The sequence below is a fragment of the Chiloscyllium plagiosum genome, unplaced genomic scaffold (genome assembly GCF_037043375.1).
Source record: "Chiloscyllium plagiosum isolate Xiang-an unplaced genomic scaffold, Cpla_swu_hap1 HiC_scaffold_21, whole genome shotgun sequence".
Classification (NCBI taxonomy): Eukaryota; Metazoa; Chordata; class Chondrichthyes; order Orectolobiformes; family Hemiscylliidae; genus Chiloscyllium; species Chiloscyllium plagiosum.
Genome location: NW_028270159.1, coordinates 16526454 through 16550302, shown reverse-complemented (window position 1 = coordinate 16550302; position 23849 = coordinate 16526454). Strand labels below are relative to the sequence as shown.

Below are 23849 nucleotides of genomic sequence, written 5' to 3'. Positions count from 1 at the left end.
GGGTAGATGAATTTGTAACAAGAAACTCCACGAATTGATTACCTTATGATCTCTGTACTTCAATTCAGTTTTCAACATGGATGAGCACTGAATTAAAGGTTGAGGAAAAATGGTTAGTGGCAATCAGTAAGAGGTTTCCTGTATTTAACTGAATGCAATGAGGTACACGGGTGTAAGATCAATGCTCAGAGTCAATTCCTCTTGATTATATAGCTCTGTGCAGCCACCTCTAGATTGGTGCAGACTTAATGGGCCAAAGGGCCTTTATTGTGCTATATGACTCAATGGTTATCAATGGGACAAGATATACAAGGGATGGTGATAAAGGAATCTGTGAAGTTGGTTGAAAGGTACGATTCTATGAGGATGAGACTTCATAAAACATCACCAGGTGTCAGTGATGAATTCTTCAGGGTTGAATTGGCTGGGTTTGCCTTCATCCTGTTTTACTCCTGTAATTATTTTAATCAACCTGTTGAACATGATAAGACTCATCTCTGGGGCAAGAGTGACTTAAACCTGGACCTTCTGGCCCAGAGGTGTGACTACTGTAGCACAAGATCCCCCATGTTTTACAGCTGAGAAGCTTGTTTAGCCTTTCAGAAGGCAGTTAAGACTCAAACACTTTGCTGTGTGTCTGGAGTCATACATAGACTAGATTGGAAAGGTTAGTACATTTCCTCAGTGAAGGACATTAATGAACAGCTGGAGTTGTTAGGGCATCTGATCATTCCACAATCACTTTTACTGATACTGTATTAGATCTTTATTTCAAATTTATTAAGTCATTTGAATTTATGTGCCCTGCTATGAACTCATGTAATTTCAGCCCATTACTCCAGGTTCTGGGTTACTCATTCATCAATTATTACCACCTTACTTCATCTAATTCTATACTTGAGTGTCTCCAATCCAGTGATATCTGTACTTTTAATTGCCTATGTCTTAGGTTTATATTACAATATTATTTTATAATGCACCAGAAAAGTATTTTTGGATCATTTATTACATTAACATAGAAAAATACAGCGCAGTACAGGCCCTTTGGCCCTCAATGTTGCGCCGATCCAAGCCCACCTAACCTACACTAGCCCACTATCCTCCATATGCCTATCCAATGCCCATTTAAATGCCCATAAAGAGGGAGAGTCCACCACTGCTACTGGCAGGGCATTCCATGAACTAACGACTCGCTGAGTAAAGAATCTACCCCTAAAATCTGTCCTATACCTACCACCCCTTAATTTAAAGCTATGCCCCCTCGTAATCACTGACTCCATACGTGGAAAAAGGTTCTCATAGTCAACCCTATCTAAACCCCTAATCATCTTGTACACCTCTATCAAGTCACCCCTAAACCTTCTTTTCTCCAATGAAAACAGCCCCAAGTCCCTCAGCCTTTCCTCATACGATCTTCCTACCATACCAGGCAACATCCTGGTAAACCTCCTCTGCGCCCGTTCCAGTGCCTCCACATCCTTCCTATAATATGGCGACCAAAACTGCGCACAATACTCCAGATGCGGCCACACCAGAGTCTTATACAACTGCAACATGACCTCAGGGCTCCGGAACTCAATTCCTCTACCAATAAAAGCCAGTATGCCATATGCCTTCATCACCGGACTATTTACCTGGGTGGCAACTTTCAGAGATCTGTGTACATGGACACCAAGATCCCTCTGCTCATCCACACTACCAAGTATTCGACCATTAGTCCAGTACCCCATCTTTTTGTTACTCATACCAAAGTGAATCACCTCACACTTACCTATATTGAACTCCATTTGCCACCTTTCTGCCCAGCTCTGCAACTTATCTATATCCCGCTGTAACCTGACACATCCTTCCTCACTGTCAACAACTTCACTGACTTTCGTATCATCCGCAAACTTGCTCACCCAACCTTCTAGCCACTCCTCCAGGTCATTTATAAAAATGATAAACAGCAATGGTCCCAAAACAGATCCTTGCAGAACACCGCTAGTAACTGCAGTCCAAGATGAACCTTTACCATCAACTACTACCCTCTGTCTTCTTCCAGCCAGCCAATTCCTAATCCAAACCTCCAACTCACCCTCAATGCCATACCGCCGTATTTTTTGCAGTAGCCTACCATGGGGAACCTTATCAAACGCCTTACTAAAATCCATATACACCACATCTACCTCCTTAGTCACCTTCTCAAAGAATTCAATAAGGTTTGTGAGGCACGACCTGCCCTTCACAAAACCATGCTGACTATCCTTGATCACATTATTCCTATCCAGACGTTCATAAATCCTACCCCTTACAATTCTCTCTAAGACTTTGCCCACAACAGAAGTGAGACTCACCGGCCTTTACAGATATAAATTGTATGTATGCTGTCTAGATGAAACATAAGAATGGCCGGATTAATTTAAAACAAATGTGAAACCTTATAATATGCAATTAATGTGCCCCATAAAATAAAAGGCTGAATTTTCCCAGACCTTGAATGATGTAGACAATGTGAAAATATGATAAGATAGGTATAATAAGATTCCTGACGTATAGAAATAAGGCCTGATTTTCCACGTAAAGTTTGAACAGCAAGAATCTCGCTCGTGAGTATTAAGAGGCCTATTTGCAAGCATTTATATCACATTATTACCTATTCTCATTGTGTGTATATGCAGTTTGCTATTTGCCCACAGGGAGGAGTGAATGTAGATGGTAACGATTCCCAGTATGTAAAGAAGATTAGGTACCAGGTGTCTCCTGTTCATCATTTGCTCCTTTAGGCTTCCATCTTGGCTGAATTCCCCAGCATTTCAGGCTATGCTTCATAGGCAACAACTGCCTGCAACTCCCATCCATGAAAACTGACATTAGATACACACCAGCCTCAGAACACCTCATGATACATCTCCCATCCACTTAAAATAGATATCCACTTTAGTGCACTGTTTTGTACTGACAGGATTCATTTTAATGCTGCTATGTGCAGGAACAAGTAGGGAGTAACGAAGCAGGGTGCATCTCTTTGCTTGCTTTCTTAGCACTTACTCACTTCACACATACTTAGCTGCTCACAGCATCTCTGACTTGCCTGCCTTTTTGTGCTTTGCCACTTTTTCAGAATTTACAGGTTCATAGTCATTCTACCTTGCCTTGCCTTTCCAGCAGACACAAAGCCAGGCAGCTTGTGGTGGTTGTCAATAGGGATCAGCCAAGGAAATGGACATGTTGGTATTATTAAGGGGTGCACTGACAGGATACATGGATCAAAGCATAATCTTAAAAAATGATATATTTTAGAAAATTTCATATCATTGTAAAAGCTTTAAATATATTCTGAAAACAAAAATGGTGGAAATTATAGCAGGTTATGCAGCATTCATGGAGGGACAGCAAGCTAATGTTTCGAGTCTAGGTGACTCTTCATCCGAGCTTCATCAGAGTCATCTGACCCATTGTATTTCCAGCAGTTTTTATTTTCATACAGATTCCAGCAGTTGCAGTAATTCATTCCTTTAAATTATATTATATTTCCTACAGTGTAGAAACAGGCCATTTGGCCTAACAAGTCCACACAGACCCTCTGAAGAGTAACCCACCCAGACCCATTTCCCTACATTTACCCCTAAGTAATGCACCTAACACTATGGGAAATTTAGCATGGCCAATTTACCTGACCTGCACTTCTTTGGATTGTGGGAGGAAACCGGAGCACCTGGAGAAAACCAACATAGACATGGGGAGAATGTGCAAACTCCACACAGTCAACCGAGGCAGGAATCAAACTCGGGTCCCTGGCACCATGAGGCAACAGTGTTAACCGGTGAGCCACCATGCTGCCAAATACATTTATTAGTGTTTAATGATAATCAATTTGAAGTCAATTTTATTTATGGTTAATGTATCATATTTCTTTCTGAGAAACTGGGAATAGTTATTGTTTTATTTTGTCAGGTCTCCTCTATTTCAGTTACAGGCTGAGAGGAGTGATAGGGGCTGCAGAGTTGAAATCTGCATGTGGACTGCTGTGTAAACTTATAGAATTGTGCTGTGATCCACTGCATGTTCATTTGGCAGAGAGCATTTACCTGAAGAGGGAGCAGAGAAATGCTATACTAGTTGCCTTCCCAGGCAACAGGTTGACAGAAAGGGATAAAACAATGTAATTGGAGCTCTCTGAGAATTTTTTTTTATTTTGGGCCAGCAATCACAGGAAAACAATGTGTTAGACAGCAATGATGTCAAATACTCACTGTTCAAAGTTCAGTCTACAGCTGCAGTTATTGTGATGACCTCCGGTTACTTCCTGTGGCGCCAAGGTGGCAGCAGAGCTTTTCATCAGCTCAGGGACAGTTAACCCCCAACGATTCTTCTGTGCTTCTTCAAGGCAGCAGTTCCAACTTCAGAGTCCCCAACATTTCAGGATGAAAATACAGTGAGTGGGTAGTCAGTCAGTGATCACAATGTCTAGAAATGAAGACATTGGATCATATAAAATGCTCTAGCGTGCCATTTATGATCCAGGGACTATAGCTTGTACATGACTACTGTGCAACACTGTGCTACATCAATGTCACATCTACAGAATATGCCACTGGCTTATATAGCAAGCTCACCATGTATTTCAGCCAAATAGCTATGTTTCAGAGTGTATAGGGAGTACTCCTTGGTCAAGTCAATGAGGACCTCCTTTAGTAAGGGGGTCCCACTGCACTAGTAAAGAGAATCATCCAGAGATATGGGCACAGTCAGTTGCACAAGGTCAGTTGGCCACTTGGGCATTAAGGGTATCCATATCTTTATGTTTTGAGGATTGGGGCATTGTCAGTCTGTAGATTCAGTGTAACCAATCAGGGGATTAGTCAGCTGGGGAGCTGTAGAGATTAGATTCTCTACAGTATGGAAACAGGCCCTTCAGCCCAATAAGTCCACACCGACCCTCTGAAGAGTAACCCACCCAGACCTATTCGCCTACCCTATCTTTACCCCTAACGAATGCACCTAACACTATGGGCAATTTAGCACAGCCAATTCACTTGACCTGCACATCTTTGGATTGTGGGAGGAAACCGGAGCACCTGGAGAAAACCTATGCAGACACAGGGAGAATGTGCAAACTCCACACAGTCACCTGACGCAGGAGACGAACCCTGGTCCCTGGTGCTGTGAGGTAGCAATGCTAACCACTGAGCCAGCATGCTGCCTGCCTCATTAGTACTTCCAAGTTGGTCATATCATAGGTTACAGGCAGTAATGGGGACTATTCATTGAAGGTGGGTAATTGAAGGGAAATTGGGAAGTCAATTGCAGGCAGCTTGCTTGGATGCTGAGGGGACAATAACTGCGATGGGGACAACTCACTGTATAAGAGTAGGAGATGATAATACAAACAAATCAACAGGATGCCTATGGGATCACCAATATCAGGACTCTTAGCAGAAGTAGTTATGCAGAGGTTAGAATGAATAGACCTTCCCATGATTCAGGCCAAGCTTTGGGTTCACTATGTGAATGACACCTTTGTCATCATGAAACGCAACAAATTAGAAGAAACCCACAAACATATAAACAACATCCTTACTGGTATGAAGTTAACCAATCAGGAACAAATGTTGATTACTTACAATACTAAGGACCTGTTCCATTTCTGATATTCCTCACATATGTTCATTACAACCATGATCAATAGATCCAGTCAAAGCAGTGCACTGTGGTGTAATGACGGCACTGAGGAATCAAGAAGGCATAAATATTCCAGCAAGACTAGAACCATCAGCATACTCCAATGGCTGCTGAACAGTATCCACAGTAAGAGGTCACAATTGAAGGCCCCTCAGGATGCAGAGAGGTACAGAAGGCCCAACCTCTATTATCCTTTAAATGATTTCCTCTAGATGAACAAGGCACATTGCTGCTGCAGAACAAGGATGTCCAAGGACACCATCACAGAACTGTATCATCTACTGGAGTGGGCTTGCAACCTGAAGCAATGGGTGACCTGCACTGAAGTTTTATATAATTGGTTGATTACAAGATGGAGAACAGAACTAGTAAAGGCAGTCTTAAACTGCAAGACAAAGTATTTGAAGACGTCACTGGTTGCAGAAAGTAAAGGAGAATGAACTATGATCACAGTAATAGAAAACAACAGAAATTTGATTCCATATGTGCCTCGATCAACATCTTGGGGTTACCATTGACCAGAAACTGAACTGAACCAGTCACAGAAGTGCTGTGGTTATAACAGCAAGTCAGAGGCTAGGTATCATGCAGTGAGTAAGACAGATCCTGATTCCTCTGAGCCTGTCCACTATCTACAAGACACAAGTTAGGCATATGATGGAACACTCCCCATTTGTCTGGATAAGTGCAGTTTCAACAACACACAAGGAGCTTGACACTATCCAGGTGTAAGCAGTTAGATTGCAGCACAGGAACTGCAATGTGTACGGCAGATGCACTGCAGAAATTCACCTAGGCTCCTTAGACACCATCTTCCAAACTCACGTCCATTACCTCTGGAAAGTAAATGAGGGCAACTAGGAATGGGGAATAAATACTAGACAAGCCAGTGACACCCACATCCTGTGAGTGAATAAACAAAAATTCATAAGCCTGTTATTTTCCACATCCAATGTTCCCTGCCAATTACCAGCAATGCCTTCAATCAACAAGTTCTGCCTGAGTCAAAATTTCCATCTGTTCAATGTCAAAATTAAACCGTCATAATTTTTGCTGTTTGCCAGTACCTGTGTGTCAACAAACTTTCTGACTGTCCTCTCAAGATTATCAAGTGCAACCTTACTATCTCATTTGAACTTGTTGATTTTTTTTGAGATCCAGCCTATCACCAAGGTCAGTTATTTTGAATCTCCACATCACTGATGCTAAATCTCACTTTCCTGTTCAAACAATGCAACCTCAATGCTTTCATCACTGAGGATTATTTTCTAAAATATGCTATTTATTATATTCTCTGCTTTCGTCATTTTTAAATTTAGTTAACTCAGAGTTTCACATGTTATGTCTGTTTCTGAGGGGCCTGTGAGTGCATTTTCCTTGTGGTCTTGTCTCCTTCTGAGAATGGTGCAACAAGAGTGTGTGCCAGGTTCCTCATTCCCCTGTAGCCATGTTTTCAATCCTGAGGACCAATAACGGGGTGATGGAGTACAGGTGTGTGCACCTCTCCAAGTAGACTCTGAGAATGCTGGAACTGGCTGTCCATGGTAGACCAAGCCTGCTCATGGTGGCAGCCAGACAATTGCATGACTTCCTGCATTGCTATAGCTTCTTTTCAATTAGAGCATTGCATACCATATATCTGTCTGCCATTCCTGTTCTTTCCTGTGCATGTGGAAACCACAAGGTCCTCTCTTGCTTGGAGCTAAGCAGGTGTCTGGCAGTGCTCTGAGTGCCAGTGACTTGGAGCATTCCTTCCTCAACCAGCTATGGAGCTGTGGATCACCAGATTGTGCTCTCCACACTTTCTAAGGCTAATTCTCCTGAGGCGTCAGTACCTTAGCTAGTGAGGGGTGCAGGAGGCAGCCTCGCCGATGCTTCCTTTGAAGCCTCTATACTCTCGTACAGAGGTCAAGAATGTAGCTTCTGGGAGAGGCATTACACCACAGAGGTGGACATGCTGGCAGTACTTGTAAGACAAAAGAGAAAGGCAGCAACACAGCCAATGGTCAGACATAGTTGGGGGGTTGGTAAATGCAGGCAAGGGTAGTGAGTGGAAAATAGAGTGAGTGAGGGGTAATAGAGTGAACAGCATGGCAAAGTACAGAGGATCATTGACCTTGTTACAGCACTACTGGCTGTTCTTCTACACTATCAACACAGTACTGATCTGGGTAGTGACCTCAGAGCAGGATGCTAGGGTCTGATGGCCATCTTCCCCTTCATGGACATCCTTGAACTCCATCCTTGACCAAGCATGACAGTTTTGGAAAGCCGTTATTTGTCATGCATAGCGACCATTTAAAGGTGGCAGTTTTATGGAGTCAGTGGTTGAGTACCAAGCTTCTAACCCCTTTTCCTAGAAGCTTAGCACTCATTCATGAAGTCTATTAAAAAACAGATTGACCTAGACCCAATATACTGACCGTTGCAACAAACAACAGGAACCGGCAACCGGAATCAGCAGGAATGAAACCAAATTCCAACTGACACAGTACAACAGCGCTTCATAGGAGGCTCCACAGCACTGAGGATGTCACCTAGAAAGGGGATGAAACATCTGTAAACCAAATTCACAGCTTGCTGAACATCCTCACAACAACTATAATCTTCTCATCCTAGGTATTAGTTTAGTAAACTTTCTCTAAACTGCTTCTAACACATTAATATCCTTTTGTAAATATTAGTACTGTACACATTACTCCAGATGTGGTCCCACCAAACCATGTAAAACTGAAGCAAAGCTCCCTACTCTTGCATTCAATTCCCCCCACAATAAACATACTATTAGCTTTCCCGAAAACTCGCTTTCCCTACATACCTTCATGCACTAGGCCAATCAGATCTCTCTGCATCTCACAGTGCTGTAACTTTTTACCATTTAGATAATTTTAAAAAATGTTTCTGCCAAAATAAATAATTTCACACTTTCCTGCATTGTACTTCTTCCAGATCTTTGCCTATTCACTTAACCAATCTATCTCTTTTTAGGCTCATTGAGTCCTCTTTATATCTCAACTTCCAACCTATCTTTTTGTCATCTGCAAGTATAACTCCCATACCTCTGATTTCTTCAATCAAATCATTTGTATAAATTATAAAGAGTTGAGGCTCCAGCATCGACTTTTGTGGCACATTCCTCACGATATTCTGCCAGTCTGAAAATGACCCATTTATTCCTACTATCTGCTTCTTGGAAAAAAGTCTCAGGCAATCCGTTCTATCTATGCCTCTCATCATCTTCTGGAGATGCCAGTGTTGGATTGGGCTGTACAAAGTTAAAAATCACACAACACCAGGTTATAGTCCAACAGGTTTAATTGATGAAGGAGCAGGGCTCTGAAAGCTCGTGCTTCCAATTAAACCTGTTAGACTATAACCTGGTGTTGTGTGATTTTTAACTCTCATCATCTTGTACACCTTTGTCAAGTCACCTCTCAACCTTCTTCGCTCCAGTGAGAAAAGCCCTCAACCTTTCTTCATAAGACATGCCATCCAGTCCAAGCAACATCCTGGTAAATCTCCTCTGCACTCCCTCTAAAGCTTCCACATCTTGCTACAATGAGGCCACCAGAACTGGACACAATATTCCAAGTTTGGTCTAACCAGGGTTTTATAGAGATGCAACATAACCTCGTGGCACTTAAACTCAATCCCCGTCCTAATGAAAGTCAACACACCATAAGCCTTCTTAACAACCCTATCAACTTGGGTGGCAGCTTTGAGGGATCTATGGACGTGGACCCCAAGATCCTTCTATTTCTCCATACTGCCAAGAATCCTGCCTTTAACCCTGTAATCTGCATTCAAATTCAACCTTCCAAAATGAATCACTTCACACTTTTCCAGGTTGAACTCCACTGCCACATCTCAGTCCAGCTCGGCATTCTGTCAATGTCCCATTGCAACCTACAACAGCCCTCCACACCATCTACAATACCATCAACCTTCATGTTAGCGGCAAACTTACCAACCAACCTTCCACTTCCTCATCCTAGTCAAAGAGCAGAGGTCCCAGAAAAGATCTCTGCAGTACACCACTGGTCACTGAGCTCCAGGCTGAATACTTTCCATCTGCTCCAATCCTCTGATTTCTATAAGCTAGCCAATTCTGCATCCAGACAGCCAAATCTCCCTGTATCCCATGCTTCCTTACTTTCTGAATGAGCCAATAATTGGGAACCTTATCAAACACCTTGCTAAAATCCACATATATCCACTGCTCGACGTTCATCAAATGTGTTTTGTCACATCCTCAAAGAATTCAATAAGGCTTGTGAGGCATGACCTGCCCCTCACAAAGCTATGCTGACTATCTGTAATCAAACTATGCTTTTCAAATAATAAATCCTTTCTCTCAGAATCCTCTCCAATAATTTGCTCACCACCGATGTATGACTGACTGGTCTGTAATTCCCAGGGTTATCCCTATTCCCTTACTTGAACAAGGGAATAACATTTGCCACCCTATAATCATCTGGTACTACTCCAGTGGACAGTGAGGACGCAAAGATCATTGCTAAAGGCACAGCAATCTCTTCCCTCACTACCCGTAGACACCTTGAGTATACACTATCTGGCGCAGTGGACTTATCTATCCTCATGTTTTTCAAAATTTCCAGCACATCCTTCTTCTTAACATCCACCTGTTCGAGCATATCAGCCTGTTTCAAGCTGTCCTCACAAATGTCAAGGTCCTTCTCACCAGTGAATATTGAAGCAAAGTTTTCATTAAGGATCTTCCCTACCTCCTCCGACTCCAGGCACAAATTCCGTCCACTAACCCTGATCAGCCCTACCCACACCCCAGCCAGCCTCCTGTTCTTTGTCAACAAAATCTGTTCTAAACAATTAGGCTATGTGATGACCCATGCTCAGTGTCCAAAATATTTGAAATCTAAATATAGGTGCTATCAATCCCACTTACTCGAACGGAAGGTGTGGGTATTACAGTAATATCGAAGTTGTAACATTGTTTGGGGTCATGTAAGTTTTAGAGAAGGAACACAGTTCCTGTCACACTACATTTCTAGCTTCAGCCTTGGAACAGAGTTAAAATTTAATGGGCCAGATTTTCCTACAAGTGGCAATCACTGTCAGATTGCTGTTTTACTTCTACTGCTTTCCATAAGACAAAGCTCTGCGTCTCTGACAGAACATTCCAATTATGACTCCTTCAGAAATAATGAGTGTATCTGAAATCTAATAGGTCCATCTTAGTGTAGGATAGTCAAGGGAAGTCAAACCCACACCCACATTTAAAGACAGTAGTTACAATGTTCTGTGATTTTAAAGCTCATGCAGTCACCTTGACAGCTCCTGTGAAAGTATAAGAATGTAAGTAAGGTAAATGTGGAGTTATGGAGCCAGGTATGAGATGGAGTGCTTAGGGTAGGTCAGAGTTGGTGGGGAGTGGCTCAGGTCCACCAGTACATGAGTGGAGGAAGACAGAATGTCAGGAGCCAAAGGGAGATCTTGTCTCCTAGGGCAACAAGGGATAAAGTCAGGGGAAAAGGTGAGTGGTTGGAAGGGGGCAGAGCTATGTCAGGTGAGGTGAGCAGGGTGTCAGCTACATTGCCAGGGAGAGTTGGCCTGGCAGTTGGAATGGATTTGTCAGATCTGGTGGCCAAGGATAGGGAGAGGGAGTGTTAGGTTTCACATGGCAAGGGTTCTCAGGATTGTCAGTGGGAGATGGCGATGGTATTATCAGTAGGCAAGGAAAGGGGGTTTGTTGGGTCTTGGGGTTTGTTGGGGGTCCAGGGAGGGATGGGGTGTGTCGTGTCTAAGGTGGAAAGAGGGTTGTCATGTCTGGCAATGTGGGATGTGAGATGTCAGGTCAGCATTCGATGGTGTGTGAGGGGTCTTAGGGTGAGTGTACTTCGGGAATGAATGGTGATTTGGGGTGTCACTTTAATAGTTTCCAGATGTTAGACTAGATTTTTATTCTTCTAATGTTTCCTAGGTAACTATTAAACTAACTGCAGCAAACCCTCTAATTTAATCAATATTTTAGGAGGGTTTCAGGTGCAGGGGAATTGTCCTCAGAATCTTTCCCAGGCATTTCCCTTTGAGCCTGCTCTATCAGGGATTCTACAGGGTCACAACACGCACTCCCACCTACAGTACAAAAAATGACTAACTGGCCATTGGAAAAAGCAGAGCATTGTGATAATTTATGAGTATTTGTGATTAAGGAGTTAAATCTAGCCAAGACAGGGACAAAAGAAAAATAAGTTGTCAACAGAGACAAAGGAAATACTTTATGTTTGGCACCGTGTCCAGCAAAATAACAGCAGTTTTTAGATTAATTCATGCAGAAAATAAATTGACAGTGCCGGGTCTTTTCTTCTCAAGTATGCTACTGCCTTTTGTACACTTCCAGTACCTTGCCCTTTATGTCATTGTGACTCCAAACAGATTTTCCAGTGATATACTTCAGTCTTGTCTGCTTCCTATTTCCAAGGTTGTTTGGCTACATGTTCCTATCAGTTGATCTCATACTTTCCTGTGTTTTTGAAAAAAATGTCTATGAGTCTGCATTTTAAACATCATCAATGTCCTGCCTCTGGAAGTGTTAGATATAAAATTGAGAATTTTTTACATTTTTCAGGACTGTAAATACTAAGATTTTTCTTGACCTTATCCATGTTGCAGCATGTTGTGATATACTGTCATTTATATACAAGGCTTATACTTTACATTGACTAGGAGGCGGTGAGGACTGCAGACGCTGGAGAAGCACAGCAGGTCAGGCAGCATCCAAGGAGCACAAGAGTTGACATTTCGGACATAAGCTTTTCATCAGGAATGTCGTGGAGGGTCTGAGAGGTAAATAGGAGGTTGGGGGTGGGGGAAAGTAGCTGAGAAGGCAAGAGGTTGATGCAAGTGGGTTGTGATTGTGATAGGTTGGTAGGAAGGCTGGAGCAGATAGGTAGGAAGGAAGACGGACAGGTGGGACAGGTCAAGTTGGAGGGTTGGATCTGGGATGAAGTAGAAGGAGGGGAGATTTGGAAATGAGTGAAGTCCATGTTGATGCCTTGATGTTGAAGGGTCCCAAGGCGGAGGATTAGGCGTCCTTTCGCCAGTCATCAAGTGGTTTGGATTTGGAGGTGGAGGAAGCCCAGGATTTGCATATCCTTGGTGGAATGGGAGGGGGAGTTGGCCACAGCACGGTGGGTTGTTTGGTGCATGTGTCCCAGGAGGACATGCATCAAACAACCCCACTGCCCTGTTGCTGACCATTTCAATTCCCTTCTCACTCCACCAACAAGGGAAGTGGTCTTGGGTTTTATCCTGCTACATTTCTTATATCCTATGTTTGTAAAATGTTCTGATGTGGATGGGCAATGGCATGTGCTTTAGTTAGATATTTATTTAAGGGCACAAATACCTTGAACGTGGCTTCTTCAGCGGCACCTGATTTCAGGGTGTCATATTTTCAGTGACATTGTATGAAAGAAGAAATATTGGTATTCCAAGTGGTTTATGCAACATAATTGGCTGCACTTTTGAGATGCAATGAATCATATTATCTGATCTTGGCATTTCAACCTAGCAGTGACCATACAAAACTGTCTTCAACAAGCCAGGATCAGCAGACAACCAGACACACAGTCATGGCATAAGGGTTACAGCCGAAACATTGACTTCTCCACTTCCTGATACTGTCTGGCTTGCTGTGTTCTCTCAGCCTCCTGCCTGTCTAATTTGTAACAATGATACTGGAAATTATCGTACATCATAGGGCTGAGATATCAAATGTTGGTAACATTCACCAGTGGCCTGAATTTTCATTGCTTTAACCAAAGGGATTGGTGCAATAGAGTGGCACAGAGGACTATCATCCTCGGTAGTGACTGTGCAGACAAAGGAATCAATGCAGAAGATGATTTGGTTGCAGGATTTGGGATTACGATCGTGAGATAGGAATAACATTTATAGGGTGTATACAAGAGCCCAAAGAGTTGGCAATTGTACTGGATTTGAGGACCAGGAGACATTTGGGAATCTGGTGGAGCAGTGGTATTGAAAATGTATGATTGAGGCTCCATTATCAGTGTGCGTGATGAATAACAGCTGAGCAAGTGACAAATGATTGTACTTTCTTCGTACTCAAGACCTTTATAGTGCATTGGAATTGTCCCTACCTCTGAGTCAGGAGTTCAAGTCCCACCTGCTCAGAGGTATGATATCTCTTAACAGGTTGATTAGAAATGATCATCCCTTCATACTCAGGCATTCAAACTATTTACTACAATGTTCCTTTAATCCTCCACGTACACCATTACACCCTTCTGCCATTTTTAAGTGTGTAACTAGTGGGTACCACATAATATGGTAGGCACTGGGAATCTTAGTTAATTATATAAGTACATAATATCCTGTTTTGAATTTCTTTTGCATTGAACCTAGTTTAAAATGGCACTATTGCTTGGCACATTTGAATAATCCAGTGTTTCCTTTCAAATTTATTAAAAGAAGAACGATGTTGGAACTACGATGTCGTGGCCATAACAGAGACATGGATTTCACAGGGGCAGGAATGGTTGCTGGATGCTCCAGGGTTTAGATCTTTTAAAAAGAACAGGGAGGGGGGTAAAAGAGGAGAGGGAATAGCATTGTTAATTAGAGACTACATCACAGCTGCAGAAAAGGAGGTTGTTGAGGAGGGTTTGTCTACTGAGTCAGTTTGGGTACAAGTCAGCAACAGGAAAGGAACAGTCACTTTATTGGGTGTTTTCTATAGACCCCTCAATAGGAGCAGAGAGATGGAAGAACACATTAGACAGAAGATCTTGGAAAGGTACAGATGTAACAGAGTTGTTGTTAAGGGTGACTTCAACTTTCCCAATATTGATTGGAACCTCCTTAGTGCAGATGGTCTGGATGGAGCTGTTTTTGTCAGGTGTGTCCAGGAGGGATTCACGACTCAATATGTAGATAGGCCAACTGGGGGGAGGCCATATTGGATTTGGTGATAGGCAACAAGCCAGGCAGATGTCAGATCTCTCACTGGGAGAGCATTTCGGTAACAGTGACCACAACTGCCTCACCTTTACCATAGCCATGGAGAGGGATAGGAGCAGACAGTATGGGAAGGTATTTAATTGGGGGAGGGAAATTATACTGCTATTAGACAGGAGCTGTGGAGTATAAATTGGGAAAAAATAGGGTCACGAAAAAGTCTTTGTGGGAAGGATTAGGGAAAACCCAAAGCCATTCTACACATACATGAGGAGTAAGAGAATGATCAGAGAGAGGGTAGGGCCTATCAGAGATAATGGAGGAAACTTGTGCCTTGAGTCTGAAGAGGTAGGTGAGGCCCTAAATTAATATTTTGCTTCAGTATTCATGAGAGAGAGGGACCTTGCTGATACTGAGAACACTGTGGACAAGGTTAATAGGATTGAATAGGATTGAATATTAAGGAAGTGGATGTGCTGGAAATTCTGGGAAGCATCAAGATAGATAAGTCCTCAGGGCCAAACCAAGTCTATCCAAAGTTACTATGGGAAGTGAGAAATGAGATTGCTGTGACTGTGGCGATGATCTTTGCATCTTCACTCTCCACTGGAGTAGTACCGGTTGATTAGAGGGAGGTGAATGTTGTTCATCTGTTCAAGAAAGGGAAAAGGGAAATTTCTGGGAATTACAGACCAGTCAGTCTTATGTCTGTGGTAAGCAAATTACTGGAAAGGATTCTGAGAGGTAGGATTTATGTCTAGAGAGAGTGAGGACTGCAGATGCTGGAGGTCAGAGTCAAGAGTGTGGCTCTGGAAAAGCAGAGCAGGTCAGGCAGCATCCGAGGAGCAGAGAATCGACGTTTCGGGCATAAGACCTTCATCAGGAATTCCTGGTGATGGGCTTATGCCCAGACCATCAATTCTCCCGCTCCTTGGATGCTGCTTGACCTGCTCTGCTTTTCCAGCGCCATACTCTCGACATAGGATTTGTGACTATTTGGAGAAACATAGTTTGATTAAAGATAGTCAGCATGGCTTTGTGAAGGGCAGGTCATGCCTCACAAGCCTTATAAAGTTCTTTGAGGACATGACAAGTTGCCGAAGGTCGAGCAGTGGATGTGGTGTATATATATTTCAGTAAGGCATTTGATAAGGTTCCCCATGGTAGGCTCATTCAGAAAGTTAGAAGGTATGGGATACAGGGAAATTTGGCTGTCTGGGTATGGAATTGGCTGGCCGAAAGAAGACAGCAACTATACTGGATGGGACGTATTCCGTCTGGAGGTTAGTGACTAGTGGTGCCCTGCAGGGATCTGTTCTTGGGCCTCTGCTCTTTGTAGTTTTTATAAGTGACTTGGATGAAGAAGTGGAAGGGTAGGTTAGTAAGTTTGCCGATGACACAAAGGTCGATAGTGTTGTAGGTAATGTTGAGGGCTGTTGCAGGCTACAACATGACATTGACAAGATGCAGAGCTGGGCTGAGAAGTGGCAGATGGAGTTCAACCTGGATAACTGCGAAGTGATTCATTTTGGAAGGTCGAATTTGAATGCTGAATACAGGCTTAAAGACAGAATTTTTGGCAGTGTAGAGGGACAGTGGGATCTTGGGGTTCAGGTACATAGATTCCACAAAGTTGGCACTCAAGTTGATAGGGTTAAGAAGGCGTATGGTGTTTTGGCTTTCATGAACAGGGGGATTGAGTTTAAGAGCTGCAGCTCTATAAAACCCTAGTTAGACCACACTTGGAATATTGTGCCCAGTTCTGGTTGCCTCATTATAGGAAGGATGTAGATGCTTTAGCTAGGGTGCAGAGGAGATTTACCAGGATGCTGCCTGAATTGGAGGGCTTGTCTTATGAAGAGGGATTGAGTGAGCACGGGTTTTTCACACTGGAGAGAAGAAGGAAGAGAGGTGACTTGATAGAGGTGTACATGGTAATGAGAGGCATAGATAGATTCTATGGCCAGGGACTTTTCTCCAGGGTAGAAGTGGCTGTCACAAGGGGTCATAATTTTAAGGTGACTGGGGGAAGGTATAGGGGAGATGTCAGAGTTAGTTTCTTGATGCAGAGAGTGGTGGGTGCCTGGAATGCATTGCCAGCAGTGGTCGTACAGTCATAGGCATTAGGGACATCTAAGCGACTGCTTGACAAGCACATGGATGGCAGTAAATTGAGGGGTGTGTCAGTTAGGTTGAGCTTAGATTAAGACAAATGCTCAGCACAACATCGTGAGCCGAAGGGTCTGTAATGTGCTGTTCTATGTTCTAAGAAAAGCATTGTATCATTTCTTCTACTAACATGCATTTCTATCACCATTTCTCTTCATTTTCTCCATTGCAGCACAGTCTCCTGCTTTGTGCTCACCTGCTGTTGATTCTTCACAGGTTCATAAAGTGGATACAGAACAGAAAATCATTTGGTCCACTTTGTCTGTATTGCCTACTGAGAGGCGAGCCAATCAATCCCACTTCCCTGCTTTTTCCTTATAGGTCTAATTTTTTTCTCTACATGTATTGGTCATATTACCTTTTCATCACCTTTTAAGGCTATGATCTAGGCAACCACAACTTGCCGTATGAAAAAGATGTTTTCACATGTTGCTTTTGGTTCATTTGCCAATTAACATAACTCTAGTTTGTGACCCTTCTGCCACTGGAAACAGTTTCTCCTTAGTTACATGATCAAAACTATTCAGGACTTTGAATAGCCAATTACACCTCATGATTATAGTTCCTGATCTCTCCCAATTGTCATAAACTATCTTACTCACCTTCTCTTCACATACCCTCTCCCCTAACCTAGTCATTCTCACACTGCCCAGTTCACCCTACTTCCTCCTATGTCCACCATTTCTTTCTTCTCCGATGTCCAGTTGGACCCTTATCAGTTCTCTCACCTTGTCTATCTTATTCACACCTACTTCCCTCTCAGATATGTTATCCTTTCCCATGACACATGTGCCCACTTTCTTCTCTTTATCCAAGACCACACTCTTTCACTGACCCTGTCTGCCATTTCCTTGTCTACTGCATCTCATGGAGAAAGTGACGACTGCAGATGCTGGAGATCAGAGCTGAAAATGTGTAGCTGCAACACATTTTCAGCTACTGCACCTCATGCCCAACACCTTTTTACTATTGCCCAGCCACACCCCAATCTATTCACTCCTTGATGCCCACCTCCTTATTATTGTCGACCCATATCAAAAGCTATCCAGTCCCCAGGCCCAACACTCCTTAAATTGCCCATCCAATCCCAAGATAATTACTCACCCATGTCCAGCGTCTTTATTGTTGCCCAGCCACAACCCAAACTAACCAGTCCTCCCATATCCATCTTTATCATTGCCCACCTATGCTGCCAGCTGCCCACTCTCCAATGCCTATCCATCATTGTCAACTATTCCTCCCATAATGGCCTAGTCATTGTTTCCTACTTACCCTCATTTCTCCTCTATGTTAGGAACCCAAACCCACTTCCTCCTTCCATGCTACCTACTTTTACATTCCATTTCCTCATGATGCTCACCCCCTCCCTGCACCAGACTCATAGAGGCATAGAGACATGCAGCATGGAAACAGACCCTTCAGTCCAACTTGTCCATGCTGACCAGATATCCCAACCCAATCTAGTCTCACATGCCAGCACCTGGCAAATATCTCTCCAAACCCTTCTTATTCATATACCCATACAGATGCCTTTTAAATGCTGCAATTGTACTAGCCTCCGCCACTTCCTCTGGCAGCTCATTCCATACACGTACCACCCTCTGCATGAAAACGTTGCCCCTTAGGTCTCTTTTAGCTCTTTCCCCTCTCACCCTAAACCTATGCCCTCTAGTTCTGGACTCCCCCACCCCAGGGAAAATACCTTGTCTATTTATCCTATCCATGCTCCTCATGATTTTATTAACATCTATAAAATCACCCCTCAGCCTGCGACGCTCCAGGGAAAACAGACCCAGCCTATTCAACCTCTCCCTATAGCTCAAATCCTCCAACGCTGGCAACATTCTGTAAATCTTTTAAGAACTCTTTCAAGTTTCACTAAGGGGTAAATGTAGGGGTATGGGTGGGTTTCGCTTCGGCGGGTCGGTGTGGACTTGTTGGGCCGAAGGGCCTGTTTCCACACTGTAATCTAATCTAATCTAATCTAATCTAATCTTTCCGATAGGAAGAACAGAATTGCACGTAATATTTCAACAGTGGCCTAACCAATGTCCTGTACAGCTGTAACATTACCTCCCAACTCCTGTGCTCAATACTCTGACCAATAAAGGAAAATTGATTCCTGAAGAAGGGCCTGTGCCCGAAACGTCGAATCTCCTGTTCCCTGGATGCTGCCTGACCTGCTGTGCTGTTCCAGCAATAAAGTTTCAACCAATAAAGGAAAGCATACCAAACACCTTCTTCACTATCCTATCTACCTGCACTCCAAGGTCTCTTTGTTCAGCAACACTCCCTAGTACCTTACCATTAAGTGTATAAGTCCTGCTAAGATTTACTTTCCCAAAATGCAGCACCTCACATTTATCTAAATTAAGCTTCTCAGCCCATTGGCCCATTCGATCAAGATCCCATCGTAATCTGAGGTAACCTTCTTTGCTATCCACTACACCTCCAATTTTGGTGTCATCTGCAAACCTACTAACTATACGTCTTATGCTCACATCCAAAAAATTTATATAAATGATTAAAAGTAGTGGTCCCAGCACTGACCCTTATGACACTGGTCACAGGCTCCAGTCTGAAAACCAAGCCTTCACCTCCACCCTCTGTCTTCTACCTTTGAGCCAGTTCTGAATCAAATGTCTAGTGCTCCCTGTATTCCATGAGATCTAACCTTGCTCACCAGTCTCCCATGGGGAACTTTGTCAAACGCCTTACTGAAGTCCATATAGATCATGTCCACTGCTCTGCCCTCATCAATCCTCTTTGTGACTTCTTCAAAAAACTCAAAACATTAACTGCACTTACTCCCTACAGATGCTGCCAGATCTGCTGAGATTCGTCAGCAATTTCTGTTTTTGTTTCAGATCTCCAGAATCCGCAGTTCTTTGTTATATTATTCTCTTTAGTATTGACCAACCACGTCCCAAACTATCTATTCCTCCAGGTCCATAACCTCACTGTTCCTCACATACGCCGAAGCTATCCACTTCCCTACACTCATCATTGCCCATCATAACCCCAAGCTATCCAATACCCATGCCCAACTCATTATTGCCCACCCATGTACTATGCTACCCATTTCCCCCCCGATGCCCGCCTCCTCATCATTACTCAACCTTCACCCCCTCATGTCTACTCAATACCCCATGTCCATTTCCTCTCTGACAGTCACTCTCAACATTTGTTTCCCTCTCTCCGACTTGGTGCCGATCCATTTCCTTTAACCTCACGCGCTCATAACGGTCGCTTCCCCGCGCCGCGCCTCCCAGTCCCCACGCGACGCGCCTCCAATCGGATTTCCCGGCGCCGGCTCGAGACATTTTTTGCCTCTCTCGTCTTTTCTGAGACAAGAGGTGAAGCAGAAAAACAAGTTTACTCACAGTGCATGACGAGAGGAAGGCACGGAACAGGAAAATCCCATCCCGACGGAGAAACACACTCAGCCCCGAGATCGCAGAGGTCAAAACCGCCATTTCCGATCTTTATTTTTTTAAGAGAGAGGAGGAAAATAAATAGAGATATTGGGAAATTCGGAACTTCCCGAATCCGAGGTAAAAATGCCCAGCTGAAAGTTTGTTTCTTTGCATTTGTCAGTTATCTCCGCAGAATATTTTCTATGTTCATTTTGTACGGACGTTTCAGTTCTTCTCCAAAGTTTAAAAGGTTCGGAATTACGATGCAATTAGAGAATATAATTAATCACAGGCTGGGATCAGTATTTACAGAATTGCGATTGTTACTGTTTTTTATATTGAAAAGTTATTAAATGCTTCTAATAGATGACATAGTTGAAAGGAAAATTTTGTGAGTTTTATTTGTTTTTCAGCATGGTTTTTGACACGAATATGAATTCCGTTTTCCTGTAACCGGACAAACTGTGGCGTCATTCCCTTCCTGACGATCCCGCCTTATCGGCTCGCCGATTGGCCATTGGCTTTTCAAAGGACGGCCCCACGACGCTGATATTAACGTCTGATTGGATAGAGGAACTGTCATCAGGCTGGAGGGACGGGTTATGCAGCAAACTTGACATTTGCTCAGAGCAGCGATAAAAAATGTTTTACCAGAAGTCCGTGGTAGGAATGATAAAAAAGAGTTAAAGAGCTGGTCTTCGCACGCAAAACGAGAACAATAACGAATAAGGGTCTCTATCAACTACCTGAATTGTATTTGCAGGTAATATTTTAACTTTCGATGTCATAGAAATCTAAAGTCCGGTATATATATTTCTTAAAAATCTTGTTTCCTCGTTCACTGAAATTTGCAATAGATTTTGGGAAACAGTTTTGGCGAACTCGTACAATTGAAGCTATTAAACACTTCCCAGCACAGTAAAACTGGTAAAATCCTCTATCGTGTTGGTGAGAAATAATTATTTTTATAAATCAAATCGTCGCTAAATTCTGATTTGATTGCGGAATAATTGTGTTCGGTTAACTTGCGCAATACCCTGGTTCAGATTTACAACTGCAAATGCATTTATGTCAGATTTTGGATTCGAAAATCTGTTGGTTACCCGTCTGGATCCCGATTGTAGCAAGCAAACACTGGAAGTAATTGAAAAAAAAGTTTTTTTTTGTCTGATCAGTTTGCATTATAGGTCTGAAAAACTTCTGACTCGTTTCTTTTTGTATAAACAAAATGAATTTACACTTGAAGGAATCCTGGATGGAACCGACATTTATATATGGTGTGAGTCTGTGCATGTATTGCTATCAGTTAATTCGTGCGTCATTAACGCTTAATGGTATCTATCAAATACTTTCAATAATTTTAAGGAATATGGTTAGCTTCGTGTAGATATATTGTAATTTATTCGAGTTAGGATTGATTTCCTAATTGGTTGCAAAAATCATTGAACTATCCCTGTGTGTTCGGTAGTTATAGTCGTACAGCACTGAAGCAGACCCTTACGTCCAACCAGTTCATGCGGACTATAAGCCGATCCAAACTATCCCACTTGACTGACCTTGGCGCATATCCCTCCAAACATTTCTTATTCATGTACTTAAATGTTTTAATTATACCGGCATCCACCAATTTCTCTGGCAGTTCATTCCACACACGAACCACTCTGTGTAAATAAAAAAAAGCCCCACGTCTGTTTTAAAATCTTTCTCCTCTCACCTTAAATATATGCCTCCTCGTCTTGAAATCCCCCACCCTAAGAAAAAGACGCCTGCCATTCATCTTATCTATACTCCTCATGATTTTATAGACCTCTAAGATCTCCCCTTTTGTTAGTAACTGAGAAAACTTCTGACTATCGATGTGGTTTTGTTTAAAATAACCTATTTGTTCATTCTAATTATACCACAAGATTCTCCTCTAAGAATATATTTTTTCTTTTGATGAAAGTCTTGCCTTTTGATTCAGAGTTCAAATCACTCATTCATATAAACTAAAAAGTAACTTCATATAAACTAAAAATGAAATAGAGTATTTGCAGTGCTTGAGTTATCCTCCTTCCATTTAAAAACCCAAACCCAGCTGGTACAGGAGAAGATCCCATAATGCTTTTGAAAGAATAATAGGATATTCTTGGTCTTTTGGCTATTCTTCAGAATTAACTGTTCGTTCATATTGTTGGTGGGATCTTACTTTAGGCTGGCATGTGCAAAGAAGACATATGATAAACTAGAAGATGCTTATTCATTATTTATAATTCTCACACCTATAAAAATGCTTTCCTAGGGGGTCAAATTTATCTGAAGAAGTTCTTTTGGGAGTGAGACTTCGGTTGCATCTTCCATGGAGAGAAAGTGAGGACTGCAGAAGCTGGAGATCAGAGTTGAGAGTGTGGTGCTGGAAAGGCACAGCAGGTCAGGGAGCATCCGAGGAGCAGGAGCATTGACATTTCGGGCATAAGCCATTCATCAGGAAGGGCTTATGCCTGAAATGTTAATTCTCCTGCTCCTCGGATACTCCCTGACCTGTGTGTTTCCAGCACCATGCTCACTTTCACCTTTCCATGGTTTACTAGAATGGCTGAATAAATTCTTTGCGGAGATATCCAAAATATAAGTTACATGTAGAACTGTAACATATCAGAAAATAATCCTAGATTCGTAAAAAGAAAATATTAAAACTGATGGTCACTGGGCATTCAATGTCGGACCTCTGATTTTGTAAGTTTGATTGTTTATTGAACACTCCCAAATAATTGATATATGCTTGTAAATGATATCAGGTTTAAAAGGTGCAAAGTACAAAGTATTTTTGTGATGAGTTAATGGCATTTTCTTTCTGATAGATTTGAAACAGAGCTCAAGGCTGGATTTGTGGAATACGATATTCCATTGTTTTCCCCCAACCTCAATTCACATCAACTTCCTCTCTTACCCGGAGAAGAAAAGCATCTGGACATATCACCTCCTAGATACAGGATAGAAGAACTTTTCATTAAGAGAAGAAAAAAAGACATGGAAGCAATTCTACCAGTATTCGTAGTAGTCATTTTAGGATCACAGATACAAGCAGGTAAAATATATTTATATCTGTGTAACTGTGAACAAACGATTTTGCAATTGTACGTATTCCAAACAAATGAGGTAGATGGGCATTAGATTAAATGAGACTCTAGTCGAAAATCTCAGGATGTTGACGATTCCCAGCAAGACAACCAGAGTCTTGTCCTGATGTCCTAGCCAATATGAATCTTTGTCAAATGGCTGGAAACAGATTATTTGGCCATAAAATTGATTTTTATTTGTGGGACTTTGCGTACAAATTAACATCCATATTTCCTACATTACAGTAAATGTCACAATGTAACTGTATTTGTTTGGCTGGAATTTTGCTTCTCAACTATTTTTGAATATTGTGGTAAAATGTTTTGAATCAAAAACCACTTTATACAAATTGAAAATAAGAAACTGCAGACACTGGAAATCTAAAATAAAAACAGGGCTAGAGAAACTTAGCAAATCTGGTGGCATCAGAAGAGAGAAAAACAGAGTTAATCTTTGGAGTCCAGTGATCCTTCGTCAAGGGCTCTGTACTGACCCTGCTTCCCATATTTTAGCACGGCACCCAACAAGAGAACTATTCAC

General features: G+C 42.4%; 1 protein-coding gene and 1 long non-coding RNA gene across 4 annotated transcripts in view; one reads left to right on the top strand and one right to left on the bottom strand.

The window, feature by feature from the left end:
* Positions 1-20276, bottom strand: part of LOC122564916 (uncharacterized) — a 34677-nt gene extending 14401 nt beyond the window's left edge. The window contains exons 1-2 of the long non-coding RNA XR_006316040.2: positions 20178-20276; positions 4236-4382 (exon numbers count right to left, since the gene is read on the bottom strand). This is a non-coding gene — a long non-coding RNA (uncharacterized LOC122564916). The remainder of the gene's footprint in view (positions 1-4235; positions 4383-20177) is intronic.
* The window catches only part of LOC122564914 (transforming growth factor beta receptor type 3-like), a 125335-nt gene continuing 121688 nt past the window's right edge, over positions 20203-23849 (top strand). Inside the window, exons 1-3 of one of the 3 annotated variants that reach the window (XM_043720382.2) lie at positions 20203-20348; positions 20624-20973; positions 23051-23277. In XM_043720382.2, the coding sequence (XP_043576317.1) occupies positions 23220-23277 (58 nt within the window). In that variant the 5' untranslated portion in view covers positions 20203-20348; positions 20624-20973; positions 23051-23219. The other 2 variants (XM_043720379.2, XM_043720380.2) reach the window with 2 other exon arrangements.